General features: G+C 37.1%; 1 protein-coding gene across 2 annotated transcripts in view; it reads left to right on the top strand.

The window, feature by feature from the left end:
* LOC125300963 (guanine nucleotide-binding protein subunit alpha-11-like) overlaps positions 1–14,836 on the top strand; it is a 50,339-nt gene that overhangs the window by 24,868 nt on the left and 10,635 nt on the right. For both annotated transcript variants that reach the window (XM_048253172.1, XM_048253173.1), the window contains exons 5-6: positions 3,076–3,204; positions 13,952–14,081. In XM_048253172.1, the coding sequence (XP_048109129.1) occupies positions 3,076–3,204; positions 13,952–14,081 (259 nt within the window). The remainder of the gene's footprint in view (positions 1–3,075; positions 3,205–13,951; positions 14,082–14,836) is intronic.

Below are 14,836 nucleotides of genomic sequence, written 5' to 3'. Positions count from 1 at the left end.
TGACTGCACCTTTAAAGAAATATAGATATACGCTCATGATTAATAAGAAATCATTTCAACTTTGTGTAGATGTGAAATATGGAATTTGACATACAGTAAGACATTTTCTGATTAGAGTAGGTATCATCCTATCTGAAAAGATCTGTGTGATGCTTCTTCTAAAACCCTCTGTCAATAATAAAATTCTTACACTGTTATCTGACAATACTGATGTACCAATAAATATTGCGCATTCCTACTTTGTTTACTTCTTTTCACTTGAAAAATTACCATAATATATCTTTTGTTCAGGGTTGCCCAACCTTTTGCATACAGATGTACCTCAATTGTTCTAGCCATTGAAACATATATAGAAAGTAAGATAAAGCGGGGGAAATAAGTATTGAAGGCATCAATTTTAGTTTCAGTATGTATTTTTCCAATGAGGCTATTGACATGAAATTACATTAGTATTAACTCCACATTAAATCCACACATGTTAAGAAATCCAAACATTAAAATCCATGAGTTATGTGTAATAAAGTGAAATGAGACAGGAAAAAATATTGAACACACTAAGAAAAAGCACTTCACGAAAGCAAGGAAAGGCCAGGAATGAGCTAAACTCTGTTAATAGTAAGTAATTATACGTCCTATTTGTGCAAATTAATATCAGCTGGGTTAGTATATATTAATGGGCTATAAAAAAAAATTGTGTCTCTAAAAAACTGGCAGACTTAAAGGTAAGATGAATGGAGCTAGGGCTGGGACAAAAAAATATGTTGACGCAAAATATGAGCGTCGATTCGTCAAGCATAACGTGTGCTGCTAAATATTTTTACATTTACACCTTCAGTGTTTTCCATACATTGACTAATCTGTGGCTGGGCACCACAAAATCAAAACCGGCAACCACACATTGATGTTCTATGTTGTAGGCCTACTATTTAAATTAAAGATAAGATAAAATAATTTCATTGAGCTGCACTTTTTACTCACACAGCCTTTCCTCGCCCCGCCCGCTCTCTCTCGTAACGAGCCCGCTGCTCCTCCTCTGCATATGTGCATTTAACAAAATATTCACGGTTGTTAAAGGATTGTTGTTGCCACATAGAAGCACTGCATAGAACACAGTGGGCTAAATTGCTATTAAATCCACTTAGCATCATGACCATGCTGTGCAAATTTGTTCAAAACTGCTGCATTAAAGGCACACTATGCAGGTTTTTTAGCTTAATATGCAAGTTTTTTAGCTTAATTTACCAGCTTCAGAGTCATTGAAATGGTTATATGACTTTTTTTGGGTTGAATGGTGGCCGTCTCGTTTCCCCCTAGCGCCTGTGAGCGGAAAAACCACTCTTGCAACTGTGGGCCGGCGGGCCGATGGCCTCAGTGTCAGGAAGTATAACGAGTGTAACGAATTGCTTTACTGCATTCAAATACACATACACGCCAGGCACAGGCTAGAAAAAGGTAGTGATGGAGTTTCTCAGACATTCGTCATGACAGAGCCAGCGAAAAAGAAGCAAAAACCGAGAAAACAGTAAGGAAATTGCCAATACTGCATAGTTTACCTTTAAAGTTAAAGTAAACTCTGCTAAGGTCTTATCACAACATAGTACATTGAGGAGACTAAGTTAAGTTACAGTATGCAATCAAGCAGTATCTCAAAGCTAACGTTAGAATACTGTTTGGATGTCAAGTTTAGCATGCTTACTTGCAGCTGCTTGTATTCGTTATCATGCAGGGCTCATTTTATTGACTCTGAATGTTTGCAAAATCCCAATGTAAATGGAAAAGTGTTTTCCAAGACTCAAAAGTGCTTGTCCAAAGGAGAAGAACGAACCGTTATTTGAACTAACTACGTTATGAATTGCATCCACACATCAGCATCCTTTTAACTGTGTTAATGTTAATTGCAAGGATTCCCACACGAACGTCTTAAAATGACCAGGCACTCAATTAGACATACACTACTGAACTTTATTGAATGCTACCTCTGACTAAGAATGCATTACTTTGCACTTGTATAGTCTTTTATTTTGGAATCTTAAGAGCAATAAACATATATTGCAATGTTAAAGAATTCATGTTTTTTCATTCAGATATGTAAATAAACATGTATAAGTTGCTATTAGTGAATTAATGGGGAGATAATCGATAATCGAAATCGAATCGGACTGAAAAAATGAATCGTTAGATTAATCGATTCATCGAAAAAATAATCGCTAGATTAATCATTTAAAAAATAATTGTTTATCCCAGCCCTAAATGGAGCCATTATTTTCCAGGAGAATCTTGCCATCCACTAGGAGGATGAGGATGAGACGTGGGTAGACCTTCCAGTAGGACAATGATCCAAAGCAATATACAGCAAAGGAAACTCAATTGGTTTCAGAGAAAGAAAATCAAGGCCCTGACCTAAATCCAACTGAACATTTGAGGAAGGAACTAAAGATTAGTTAAATCTTGAACATTCCGAGAGGGCCTCATAGAACGTCTATAATATAGCCTAGGTGGTCGCAACTCACAAAAGTAAGCAGATCGAAAGAACTCACGCAAATCTAGCCTACAACATGCCGAAGATCTGTTTAGAAGAATAGTCCAAAATCACACCTGAATAATGCGACTGATTAGTTTCTTCATACATGAAATGTCTCGAAGCTATCATTACAAGGCATTTCCACAAAGTATTGAAGACACTTCAGTTGGCACGTTCAGTACTTTTTTCCTGTGTCATTCCACTTTATTACACATAATTTTATTTAAGGACTTTAATGTCAGGATTTCTTTATGTGGATTTCCTGAGGTAATACTAATGTCTGGTGAACTTTTCATGTGACTAGCCTTATTGGAAATATACTTACTGAAAAAAACATTGATGTGTACATGCAAAACATTCTAGTCACAAATATAACCTCAGTTGTCTGAATGCCTGTGGCTATATTCTAAAACGTAACAGAATTGAATGAAAACAGTTAATTGTAGGACTTCATTTAAAGGGTAACTGAAACATGAACAAGTGGAATTTATATGTCTGTGATGTTTGTAAAGCACATAAATATAATTCAAATCTCTCTGTCTCCACTGATACAGCTTCATGACAAATCTTGAGCGTATAGCTGGCCCTGACTACATCCCTACTGCTCAAGATGTCCTTCGGGTCAGAGTGCCCACTACGGGCATCAATGATTATTCCTTTAGTGTTGAGAGGATAACACTCAGGTAAATAAAAAGCCTTGAAAAACAATTCCAGTCTAAGAACAACCTAGGGTCTATATTTAGATGATAAAGAGTGTTTACTTTAATTTGGAACCAAAACAACGTTCATTTGTGCACTTGCCTTTGGGGGCAGCTTTGCTATGGTGCCTGCTGGAATGAATGCTATGGTACGCACACAAAACTGTTATATCCATAATGAGTCTTGAATTAGTGAATTGGCGTATAACATTGTGTGCTGATAACCAGCAACTATAGATATGCCTATAGTAAAAGAAAACAACAGCCTACAACTTCTGTAGCGTGCGTGCGTATTCTCTCTCCTGCTTAAACAAAAGATGTGTGCATGCATATAGTTCTGCATTAAGTTGATTTTGATAACGTGTTTACAAACTTTACAGAAAATTGTAAATAGCATACTGTCATTCAGTGATGTTACTATGGAGAGGCTCTCTACAGACAATCTTAAGTATTTTTACCTTTGTAAGAAAAAAACCTTTGTTATAAAAAAGGACATTTGCCATCTTGCTAGAAGTAGTCAGTACAAGTCGATTACTGTCAACAGACACCAAAAGGAAGAGAGTTTGGTAATGGACTTGTGCGGACTTTCTTCTCACAAATTGGCACAAACTGGAATAGTAATAGTTAGTGCACTGACTGCACAAACAGTCCTTTATAAAACTTTTCGTTACACTTACAAAGGTAAAAATAGTCCAGTTTGTCTGCAGACACTCTCACTCTTTTTTTTTAGCATGCTGTAGATAATGACTTAAAAGAGTGGTTTACTTGTGGCAAAGCTGCCCCCAAAGTTTATGCTATAAATTATATAGCTAACATAGCGATTTGTTTTGTTGGGGGGGGGTGTATTTCTTATTCCATTCCACAACTACACCTATGTTTGATGGATTTGTTGAAAATATATACAGCTCCTGAAAAAATTGAGAGAGACCACTGAGGCAGAGACCACTGTACATTGCTGAGGGACATTCAAATGAGTTGACGACGGTCATATTAAAATGTGTATATATTTACACATATACACACCATGGCGGTTGCTGCTCTTTGGAAGAGGGGAAGCTCTGATAAAAATGGTCAATTATTAAATTAATATTATTAAGGTGCTATATTGTTGTTTAAGGGGAAAAGTTATCCCAAAACCCAGATTAGACCAAACAGTATAGAGTTCTGAGACATTGCAGCTGGCTTGGCTACATGCTAGTTCACTTTGTGGGAAGTTTAAATAGGCTATTTGGGAGCCTACAGTTATTTCTCTGTGACTATTCTGTATGTTCATCTGCCTTGCTGTTTTATTTTGAAGTATAAGTATAAATATATATACTTTTTTGATCCCGTGAGGGAAATTTGGTCTCTGCATTTATCCCAATCCGTGAATTAGTGAAACACACACAGCACACAGTGTATACACAGTGAGGTGAAGTACACACTAATCGGCGCAGTGAGCTGCCTGCACCAACAGCGGCGCTCAGGGAGCAGTGAGGGGTAAGGTGCCTTGCTCAAGGGCACTTCAGCCGTGCCTACTGGTCGGGGTTCGAACCGGCAACCCTCCGGTTACAGGTCCGAAGTGCTAACCAGTAGGCCATGGCTGCCCCATCTCCCCTGGTAGGGAAGACTATCAAATTGGATTACTTGACCCTTACAGTGTGGGTTTAGCAGTACAAATCAACATTCCAGTTTATTCAGAAGTTGAGATATTACCCTTTTAGGTAACACTTTATAATAACTACACACAATTCAAAGCGGAAAACCACCAGCGATCATCATCTATTTGAGTTCTGTTCATGATAGAGTTCCCAAAATCACACATAAGGTGTGCAAAAAAGTGTCTATTTTCGTAATTTAAAAAAAGCTAAAAACGCAATTTTGCGTTTTTGGCACTCAACGCATGGGAACAAGACATGCAATATTGTGTTTTTGGCACTCAATGTGGTAAGTAGTAACAATTAATTTATAAACACATTTTAGACATAGGCTTACTTACTATGAACAAACTATTTATAACTGTGTGTACAAATCAGTGTTTCCCCTACAATGTATTCATCAGCGGCGCAGCGCCGCTCCTGGAATTCAAGCGCCACTGCAAAAAGGTTTCATGTCAACAAATAATAGTAGGCTAACGTTGAAGGCGCAGTCAGGGATTCCACAGGAGATCACTTTTGTTTGTGTTTATGTTTAAGTTTATTAGCAGACGCAATTTTGTGCAAAAAAACGTAGCCTACATTATGTTAACCAAGGAACCAAATTAAACACGTCAGCGAGATAGCTCGCCCCTACCTTCAGTAGCCTATTCCCAGATAAATCCACGCATTGTTTCGTTTTTGTTTGTGATGCAGGCAATGCTTTTAAGCCCTGTATTGCTAACATGCCTACTGTAGCTCACATGTGCATGGGCTGTGAAACTAAGGTCTAGCTAGCCTATTGGTGGGTTTAATTGAATTTGAGTAATAGGATACGCAAGCATTTACATCTGCGATAGTTTGTAATTCCCGTAGAGCTCACCAAAATTATAGATATGATACAAGACACTTATCTGCTATAATCCAAGATAGATTTTCTTCGAATTTTTGACCATTTATTTTACCAAATGACATGGGAAACATAATTAATTTCATCCACATATTCTTATGCACCATGCACAACAACGCTAGCCTGGAAACCAGACTCTCTGACTTCGCAGTACTGTACTGTAGGGAAAATAAATCGACCGGAAGTACGTAGACAGGCCAAGGCCAGGCTACAACAACGCTACTAAGTTAGCTTAAAACCGTGAGAATCAAGCCAGCGTCACGGGCCGTCACGGCATTAAAGTGACAGGCACTCAATTCGATTTGCACAGCACCAATACAGTGTAATGGCATGAAAGAGAAGTCTATATAGTTTATACAGTGCTGTGCAAAAGTTAAGACACCCATGCTGAAATTGACTAAAGGGAGGAATAAAAAACATATTTTGCCTTTTGTCTTAATGCCTTAATTAAAAAAAAAAAAAAAAATAGACATCAATTATTTTTTTTAATGCATCATGTATCGTAAATAAATACATTATATATAAATGTCTTAACTTATGCACAGCACTGTATATTCTAAATAGTAATAGTTTGTACAGTGGCCTACAGTGTACAGTTGTACAGTGGCTAATACTAATAATGTAAATGAAAAAGGTGAAAGAAAAACATGAATAATCCTGTTCAAGTACTGCAATAATCATGCTTGTGTTGATGGTTATGTCATAATGCCATAATTTGTAACTTAATCTGTCCATTTCTTTCACAAAATCCACCAGAAGTCACCATTTAAGGAGTAATTTTTTCAAATGTTTCGGGTGCTTCCCTACGATCAACAGCACCGCTGCTGGAAAAAATTCTAGGGGAAACACTGCAAATACTTTATTTATGATAATTAACATAGGAGCAATGCTTTACAAATAAGGAACAAAGCATTTTGTAATAGTTAGCAACTGTTTTATTGGGAAAATGATTTCATTTATAAGTGGTTGTTTCAATATTTATTAAGTATAAATCATGTACTTACAAACATATTTTTTGGATAGGCTTATGTACTATGAACAACCCATTTATAACTGTGTGAACAAATGCTTTACTGATGATAAATTATGTATGAACAAGAAATTAATAATGATGAACAAACTATTAACTAATAACTAACAAAGGCTTAATAAATTATGAATTGTGTGTAATTATTATAAAGTGTTACCCAATTTGACATTTTATGGCGGCCATTTTTTAAACTTCAATATGGCTGCCATATAGACATCTGATCAAATGCAAACATTGATTTTCTGACTCCTTATACAATAACCTTTCCAAAAATGTTTAGTTTACCTAATCCCCAAGAAATTCCCACAAAGGTTAAAAATCTGAATATAAGGAACCTGACTATATAAATGCATATTCCGATCTTACTCAAAATTGCAACGTTGTTTTGGTCCCCAACTATCATCCTAAAATAGAACTATACATTTAATGTTACAGATTAAGTAAGACTATTCCATTTCTCTATCTTATGATAGGAATAGGAAATGCACTATGTTGTAGTATGTTTAAATTGTTAGTCAGAATGTAGAGGTCTAAATCACTTAACATACATGCCTCATTTCATCAAATGTATTTATTGACATGTAGCAACAACGTTATTTGATTTAGACTCTTTTTCATGTAACAATATGTCATGATAGCTGTCAATCAGGGTACAATGTGGTGTGTGTTAGGGTGTGGTCACATGAAAGTAGCCAATCATAAGGGGCCAGTGCTTCCCTTAGTTACCACCCCAAACTGCCTGCTGAAGTTGTTTTGTGTGTGCACAACTCAACTTTGAGTTAGCAGAATAAAAACATTCAAGCAGAAGTCATCTTGGAGAGCATGTTTCCCCACCAGTGGTTGTGTTGTGTACTCGCAGCTGTTTTTTCCTTGCTCGAAGCTACCTGAACTACCCTTACCTATTACCGTTCATTGTGTTTGAGTGTTTTGGTTGGATTTAAACGCCACACTATTAATGTTAATGCAAGGGTCTTCAACCTTTTTCAGCCCAAGGTGCCCTTGGCTGAGAGAGACACTGAGCACGGCCCCCCATCTCCGCCCTACTCTGTCCTGCCCCAAATTTAGGCCTGAAATTTAGTTTTATATTTGAAACTAAGTGTCAGTCACACACACACACACACACACACACACACACACACACACACACACACATCAACATGTACACTGTCTGTATTAGGGGTGATTTATAGAACTTGTTTACATTTATTCTGTTAATTATTGACATTTTTTCTACCTTACACGGGGCAACTTTTTGCGCAATGTTGCCGGGCAATGTTACTGAGTGACACTTTCCCATTGACATTGGGCAACATGATTTTTATCTGAACGATTTAGATACTAATGGACAATATTTTTAGATAATCCAATCAGAGTACTAGCTATGAATCACTTGACCATCTGTGAGCTTCTGAAATTTTCAACAAAGCATCACAACAGTGAAGTGAGGAAAAAGAGAGGCTTCTTATATATTTTTACTCCATTTAGTGTTTATGTAGAAACCCAAACTGGGCATTTACCTCATCAAATGCTTAAAAAAACAACTAGCATCTATTTTGGTGTGCTGAGGTTGTTAAGAAGACATAAACTGGACTTGGACTCAAGGTTTAGTGACTCGACTACACTACACTACCATGATTTTACAGAGTTCCTGCCATAATCTAACTGCTTTAGCTTAAGTTACCTTAAGTTACATTCTTACATATATCACCTTTAACTGTTGATGTCAGCCTTCACATGATATTTTAAATATTTTTAAAATATATTTCATTTATTTTAATTGTCCCGCCTGCAAATGACCCGAATATTATTAAAAATATTTTTTTTCTGACCGCGAAAACCCGCTCAATTTAGATCAACGCGCGCAACACTGGTACTTACGACTAAAAAATTTGATCTCAAAATGTAAGTTTATAGAGGCCAACTGGAATCAACATGAATAGACACAAAATGAATACAAAATAAAAGTTGAACTCCCTGGACTGACATTAGCATGCATATGCATCTTTTCTGATTTGTTGACAGCTCCATTTCATTCAATTGTGCCTTGTGTGATCCAATTGTGTGATTTGAATTATTCTATTCAGTTTGAGAGAGTGCTCTGATGGACCGTTATTTGCTGCAGTAGTGCATCCATCAAACCTAAATAAACAACAAACTTCACCAAGAATACCAAAGAAAAAAACCCGTAAACCCTGCGTGTCTGTATACACTAGGGTTGGGCACCAAAACCCGGTTTCACTGCGAGGCATCACTGCATGTCATGCGCTGTCATAAAACCACATCCAGATACAGTTAGTTAACAAACGCTAGATGTATAAGCTTAAAGCAGAGGGGTGCACCACATAGGCTAGTGTACAGTATTTGACAGCTCGCCTGAGCCCATACCAAGTAGCCTACTTTAAAGCAATATCACAAGCTCTTGTCAAAATCTATGACAAGAGCTATGAAACAACATCAACAGCATACTTTACACAATAACCTTGCAAATGCACTAACTGGCATCTATTTGAAATGTTATCAGCAAACTTGTAAACTGAAAACTCACTGTGTGTTTCGAACAACATTTACATGACATTAATCTTTCATGTGCATGAGGCCCATATAGCATCACAATGAATATAAAGATAATGCTAAAAGTTTACTTGCAAAAACATTAATATGTAGCTTACAAACATACCTCTGCATTGATATCCCCAGAGCCCGTCTACGGAGAGCCTGGCCACTCCCTATTAAGTCCCATTGTACCGAATTTTGGTTGCAGTTCCACCAGAGTTCCACTGGGGGCGATCACCATAAGTGCAATATGAATGGGAGTCTATGGAGCTAGACGGCTAAATTTGTCTCTTACACGTGACTATCATTGAGAAATCTCAGATTTGATTGTAGTTTTTACAAGTTCAACATGGGTTATAGGTCGAAAGTTGAATGAACAACCCATTTATAACTGTGTGAACAAATGCTTTACTGATGATAAATTATGTATGAACAAGAAATTAATAATGATGAACAAACTATTAACTAATAACTAACAAAGGCTTAATAAATTATGAATTGTGTGTAATTATTATAAAGTGTTACCCAATTTGACATTTTATGGCGGCCATTTTTTAAACTTCAATATGGCTGCCATATAGACATCTGATCAAATGCAAACATTGATTTTCTGACTCCTTATACAATAACCTTTCCAAAAATGTTTAGTTTACCTAATCCCCAAGAAATTCCCACAAAGGTTAAAATCTGAATATAAGGAACCTGACTATATAAATGCATATTCCGATCTTACTCAAAATTGCAACGTTGTTTTGGTCCCCAACTATCATCCTAAAATAGAACTATACATTTAATGTTACAGATTAAGTAAGCCTATTCCATTTCTCTATCTTATGATAGGAATAGGAAATGCACTATGTTGTAGTATGTTTAAATTGTTAGTCAGAATGTAGAGGTCTAAATCACTTAACATACATGCCTCATTTCATCAAATGTATTTATTGACATGTAGCAACAACGTTATTTGATTTAGACTCTTTTTCATGTAACAATATGTCATGATAGCTGTCAATCAGGGTACAATGTGGTGTGTGTTAGGGTGTGGTCACATGAAAGTAGCCAATCATAAGGGGCCAGTGCTTCCCTTAGTTACCACCCCAAACTGCCTGCTGAAGTTGTTTTGTGTGTGCACAACTCAACTTTGAGTTAGCAGAATAAAAACATTCAAGCAGAAGTCATCTTGGAGAGCATGTTTCCCCACCAGTGGTTGTGTTGTGTACTCGCAGCTGTTTTTTCCTTGCTCGAAGCTACCTGAACTACCCTTACCTATTACCGTTCATTGTGTTTGAGTGTTTTGGTTGGATTTAAACGCCACACTATTAATGTTAATGCAAGGGTCTTCAACCTTTTTCAGCCCAAGGTGCCCTTGGCTGAGAGAGACACTGAGCACGGCCCCCCATCTCCGCCCTACTCTGTCCTGCCCCAAATTTAGGCCTGAAATTTAGTTTTATATTTGAAACTAAGTGTCAGTCACACACACACACACACACACACACACACACACACATCAACATGTACACTGTCTGTATTAGGGGTGATTTATAGAACTTGTTTACATTTATTCTGTTAATTATTGACATTTTTTCTACCTTACACGGGGCAACTTTTTGCGCAATGTTGCCGGGCAATGTTACTGAGTGACACTTTCCCATTGACATTGGGCAACATGATTTTTATCTGAACGATTTAGATACTAATGGACAATATTTTTAGATAATCCAATCAGAGTACTAGCTATGAATCACTTGACCATCTGTGAGCTTCTGAAATTTTCAACAAAGCATCACAACAGTGAAGTGAGGAAAAAGAGAGGCTTCTTATATATTTTTACTCCATTTAGTGTTTATGTAGAAACCCAAACTGGGCATTTACCTCATCAAATGCTTAAAAAAACAACTAGCATCTATTTTGGTGTGCTGAGGTTGTTAAGAAGACATAAACTGGACTTGGACTCAAGGTTTAGTGACTCGACTACACTACACTACCATGATTTTACAGAGTTCCTGCCATAATCTAACTGCTTTAGCTTAAGTTACCTTAAGTTACATTCTTACATATATCACCTTTAACTGTTGATGTCAGCCTTCACATGATATTTTAAATATTTTTAAAATATATTTCATTTATTTTAATTGTCCATGCAAATGACCGAATATTATTAAAAATATTTTTTTTCTGACCGCGAAAACCCGCTCAATTTAGATCAACGCGCGCAACACTGGTACTTACGACTAAAAAATTTGATCTCAAAATGTAAGTTTATAGAGGCCAACTGGAATCAACATGAATAGACACAAAATAAATACAAAATAAAAGTTGAACTCCCTGGACTGACATTAGCATGCATATGCATCTTTTCTGATTTGTTGACAGCTCCATTTCATTCAATTGTGCCTTGTGTGATCCAATTGTGTGATTTGAATTATTCTATTCAGTTTGAGAGAGTGCTCTGATGGACCGTTATTTGCTGCAGTAGTGCATCCATCAAACCTAAATAAACAACAAACTTCACCAAGAATACCAAAGAAAAAAACCCGTAAACCCTGCGTGTCTGTATACACTAGGGTTGGGCACCAAAACCGGTTTCACTGCGAGGCATCACTGCATGTCATGCGCTGTCATAAAACCACATCCAGATACAGTTAGTTAACAAACGCTAGATGTATAAGCTTAAAGCAGAGGGGTGCACCACATAGGCTAGTGTACAGTATTTGACAGCTCGCCTGAGCCCATACCAAGTAGCCTACTTTAAAGCAATATCACAAGCTCTTGTCAAAATCTATGACAAGAGCTATGAAACAACATCAACAGCATACTTTACACAATAACCTTGCAAATGCACTAACTGGCATCTATTTGAAATGTTATCAGCAAACTTGTAAACTGAAAACTCACTGTGTGTTTCGAACAACATTTACATGACATTAATCTTTCATGTGCATGAGGCCCATATAGCATCACAATGAATATAAAGATAATGCTAAAAGTTTACTTGCAAAAACATTAATATGTAGCTTACAAACATACCTCTGCATTGATATCCCCAGAGCCCGTCTACGGAGAGCCTGGCCACTCCCTATTAAGTCCCATTGTACCGAATTTTGGTTGCAGTTCCACCAGAGTTCCACTGGGGGCGATCACCATAAGTGCAATATGAATGGGAGTCTATGGAGCTAGACGGCTAAATTTGTCTCTTACACGTGACTATCATTGAGAAATCTCAGATTTGATTGTAGTTTTTACAAGTTCAACATGGGTTATAGGTCGAAAGTTGAATGAACGAGTACTTATGTCCTTTCGATTTCTTACAGGTTGGATCGTTGACGTTGTTGCCCATAACACGCTAGCATTGTGCTATATTATATATATCCCGAGAAAAGTGGATTTTGAGGGGTACAGCTCCATAGACCTCCATCCATTCTGCACTCGTGGACAAGCGCCCTCACATGGAACCAGAGAAGGAACTGCAACCAGTTCAGAAACCGGAAGTTTTCCGAGAGTGGAAGTTCTCCCCTTATTAGACATTCTCTGATATCCCTGAGCTGTCAAAGAGACTACGGAACCATCTTCGTATGTTATCACTAATTAAGCTGCTCTGACAGGGGGTAGCCTATGTTAGCGCATAGTTGCTGTTAAAATGCGTACTAGCGCTGGGAATCGAGACACCGACATACTGTATAGGCTAACATGTTTAAAACTATTGCCTGTTATGGGAGAAGACATCAAATTTCTTGAAGCATATGGGAACACACTGAATGAACTTGAAAGCAGTGAGTCCCTTGACGTTGGATTAGGTTACTTGCCAATGCCGTTCTCCATGACCTGCCAATTCCAAGCCGTTTTAACATACCTTATGGCAAGCTGCCTACACTGGATAAACTTGAAAGCAGAGCTTACCATTGTGTGTGCATCCATGGCAAGCTGTTTTAACATTTAAATTTATTATGCGTGGAAGCAATGAGATATTGATAGTAAATTGAATATAACTGTATTACTCTGCCGCACCCACATAACAAATGAACATGAAAACAGTCACATATACCAACAATTGTAAACTATTGCTATAACCACAAACCCTATGCTACTATACAATAAAGTAGCCTGGTCAAATCAGTTCCTATCGCTGGTGACTTTGTAGTTCTTCAGAGCCCTATTTTTACTACCCCTGCTGTCTGTACCACGTCCATTACGGACACGATCATCACTATTACCACTGGCACCTCTAGCTATGTTGGGCAGAGGGTCGAAATAAGCAGGGTATGCTTAGTGGACACTGTTTTAATCAGTCATGTTATTTGTCACAATTTTGATTTTTTTTTTTATAGTGAATGTCATGTATCATGGAAGTGTGAAATTTGCTATTGTTGACTCATGTAGTCATGCATTCTTTTGTTTTAAAAGGTAGTCTGAGACTGGATTTTGAACAAGGTTAAACATGTTTTGTAGTGCTTTGGTCTTTCGTGATGTGTCATTTGTATGTTTTTGATGATTCTACTATTAACTCTGAAGTGGCATTTAGGTCTCTAGCAATTCAATGAGGTTAAGGTGAGAAAACAGCATAATTTTTGTTAAGTAAATGGTTGTGTAAGCAGTGATAATTTCTCTCTTGCTCTGCTTGTGACATAGGATTGTGGATGTGGGTGGACAGAAGTCGGAGCGACGTAAGTGGATCCATTGCTTTGAGAATGTGACGTCCCTCATATTTTTGGCCTCCCTCAGCGAGTATGACCAGCGGTTGGAGGAAAATGATATAGATGTGAGAATCATTTTTATTTTCATATTCCTATGGCTCTTTTTTAATGTCACAGTAACCCTGCCATGTATTGTGGCTATTAGGTAAGGCTAATCTGAGCTGATTTAATTTGCCGTATTAGTTATCCACCTCTTTGTTTTATACACCATAAACAAGCATTAACAAGCTGCTTGTAAACTGGAAACAAATATGCTTGTAAGGAACTTAAAAGGCTGCTTATTAACACTTACAAGCTGCATGTTAACTGTTAGTTAATGTTATTAAAGGATAACAACAGTTAACTAAATGTTAGTAATGAATTGTTAACTGCTTATTATGCACTGATAATACCTAATAAGCACATGTTATTCTAAAGCGTTACCCATTAATTTACCTAGCTGAACTGGTTAAACTTATTTAGCAAATATAGTGACAGCCTACCAACTACATTTTCAGATACTTTTTTTAAAATTATAATAGAAATAACTTGTAGAAATAAAATGTTCTGTCAAACATGTTTTATATATTCTATGTGCTGTATAAATATATTCTGTATACAGCAGTTAGGTCTTGTCAAACTATTGTTTATTTCTGATTGGACTAGAGACATACCATAACTGGCTATATCTCAGGACATCCCCACTCTGACTCACCGCTAGTGATCACTTCACACACTTTGAATTGTCTGACCTGAACATTCCATTTATTCAAAAAACGTCATTGAGTGAGAAAATGGAGTAAGTGAGTAGGGCCATGAAGAGACCTTTGGAGGAATAGGG

Source organism: Alosa alosa, chromosome 9 (assembly GCF_017589495.1).
Source record: "Alosa alosa isolate M-15738 ecotype Scorff River chromosome 9, AALO_Geno_1.1, whole genome shotgun sequence".
NCBI lineage: Eukaryota > Metazoa > Chordata > Actinopteri > Clupeiformes > Clupeidae > Alosa > Alosa alosa.
This window is presented reverse-complemented; position numbering and strand designations above follow the sequence as displayed.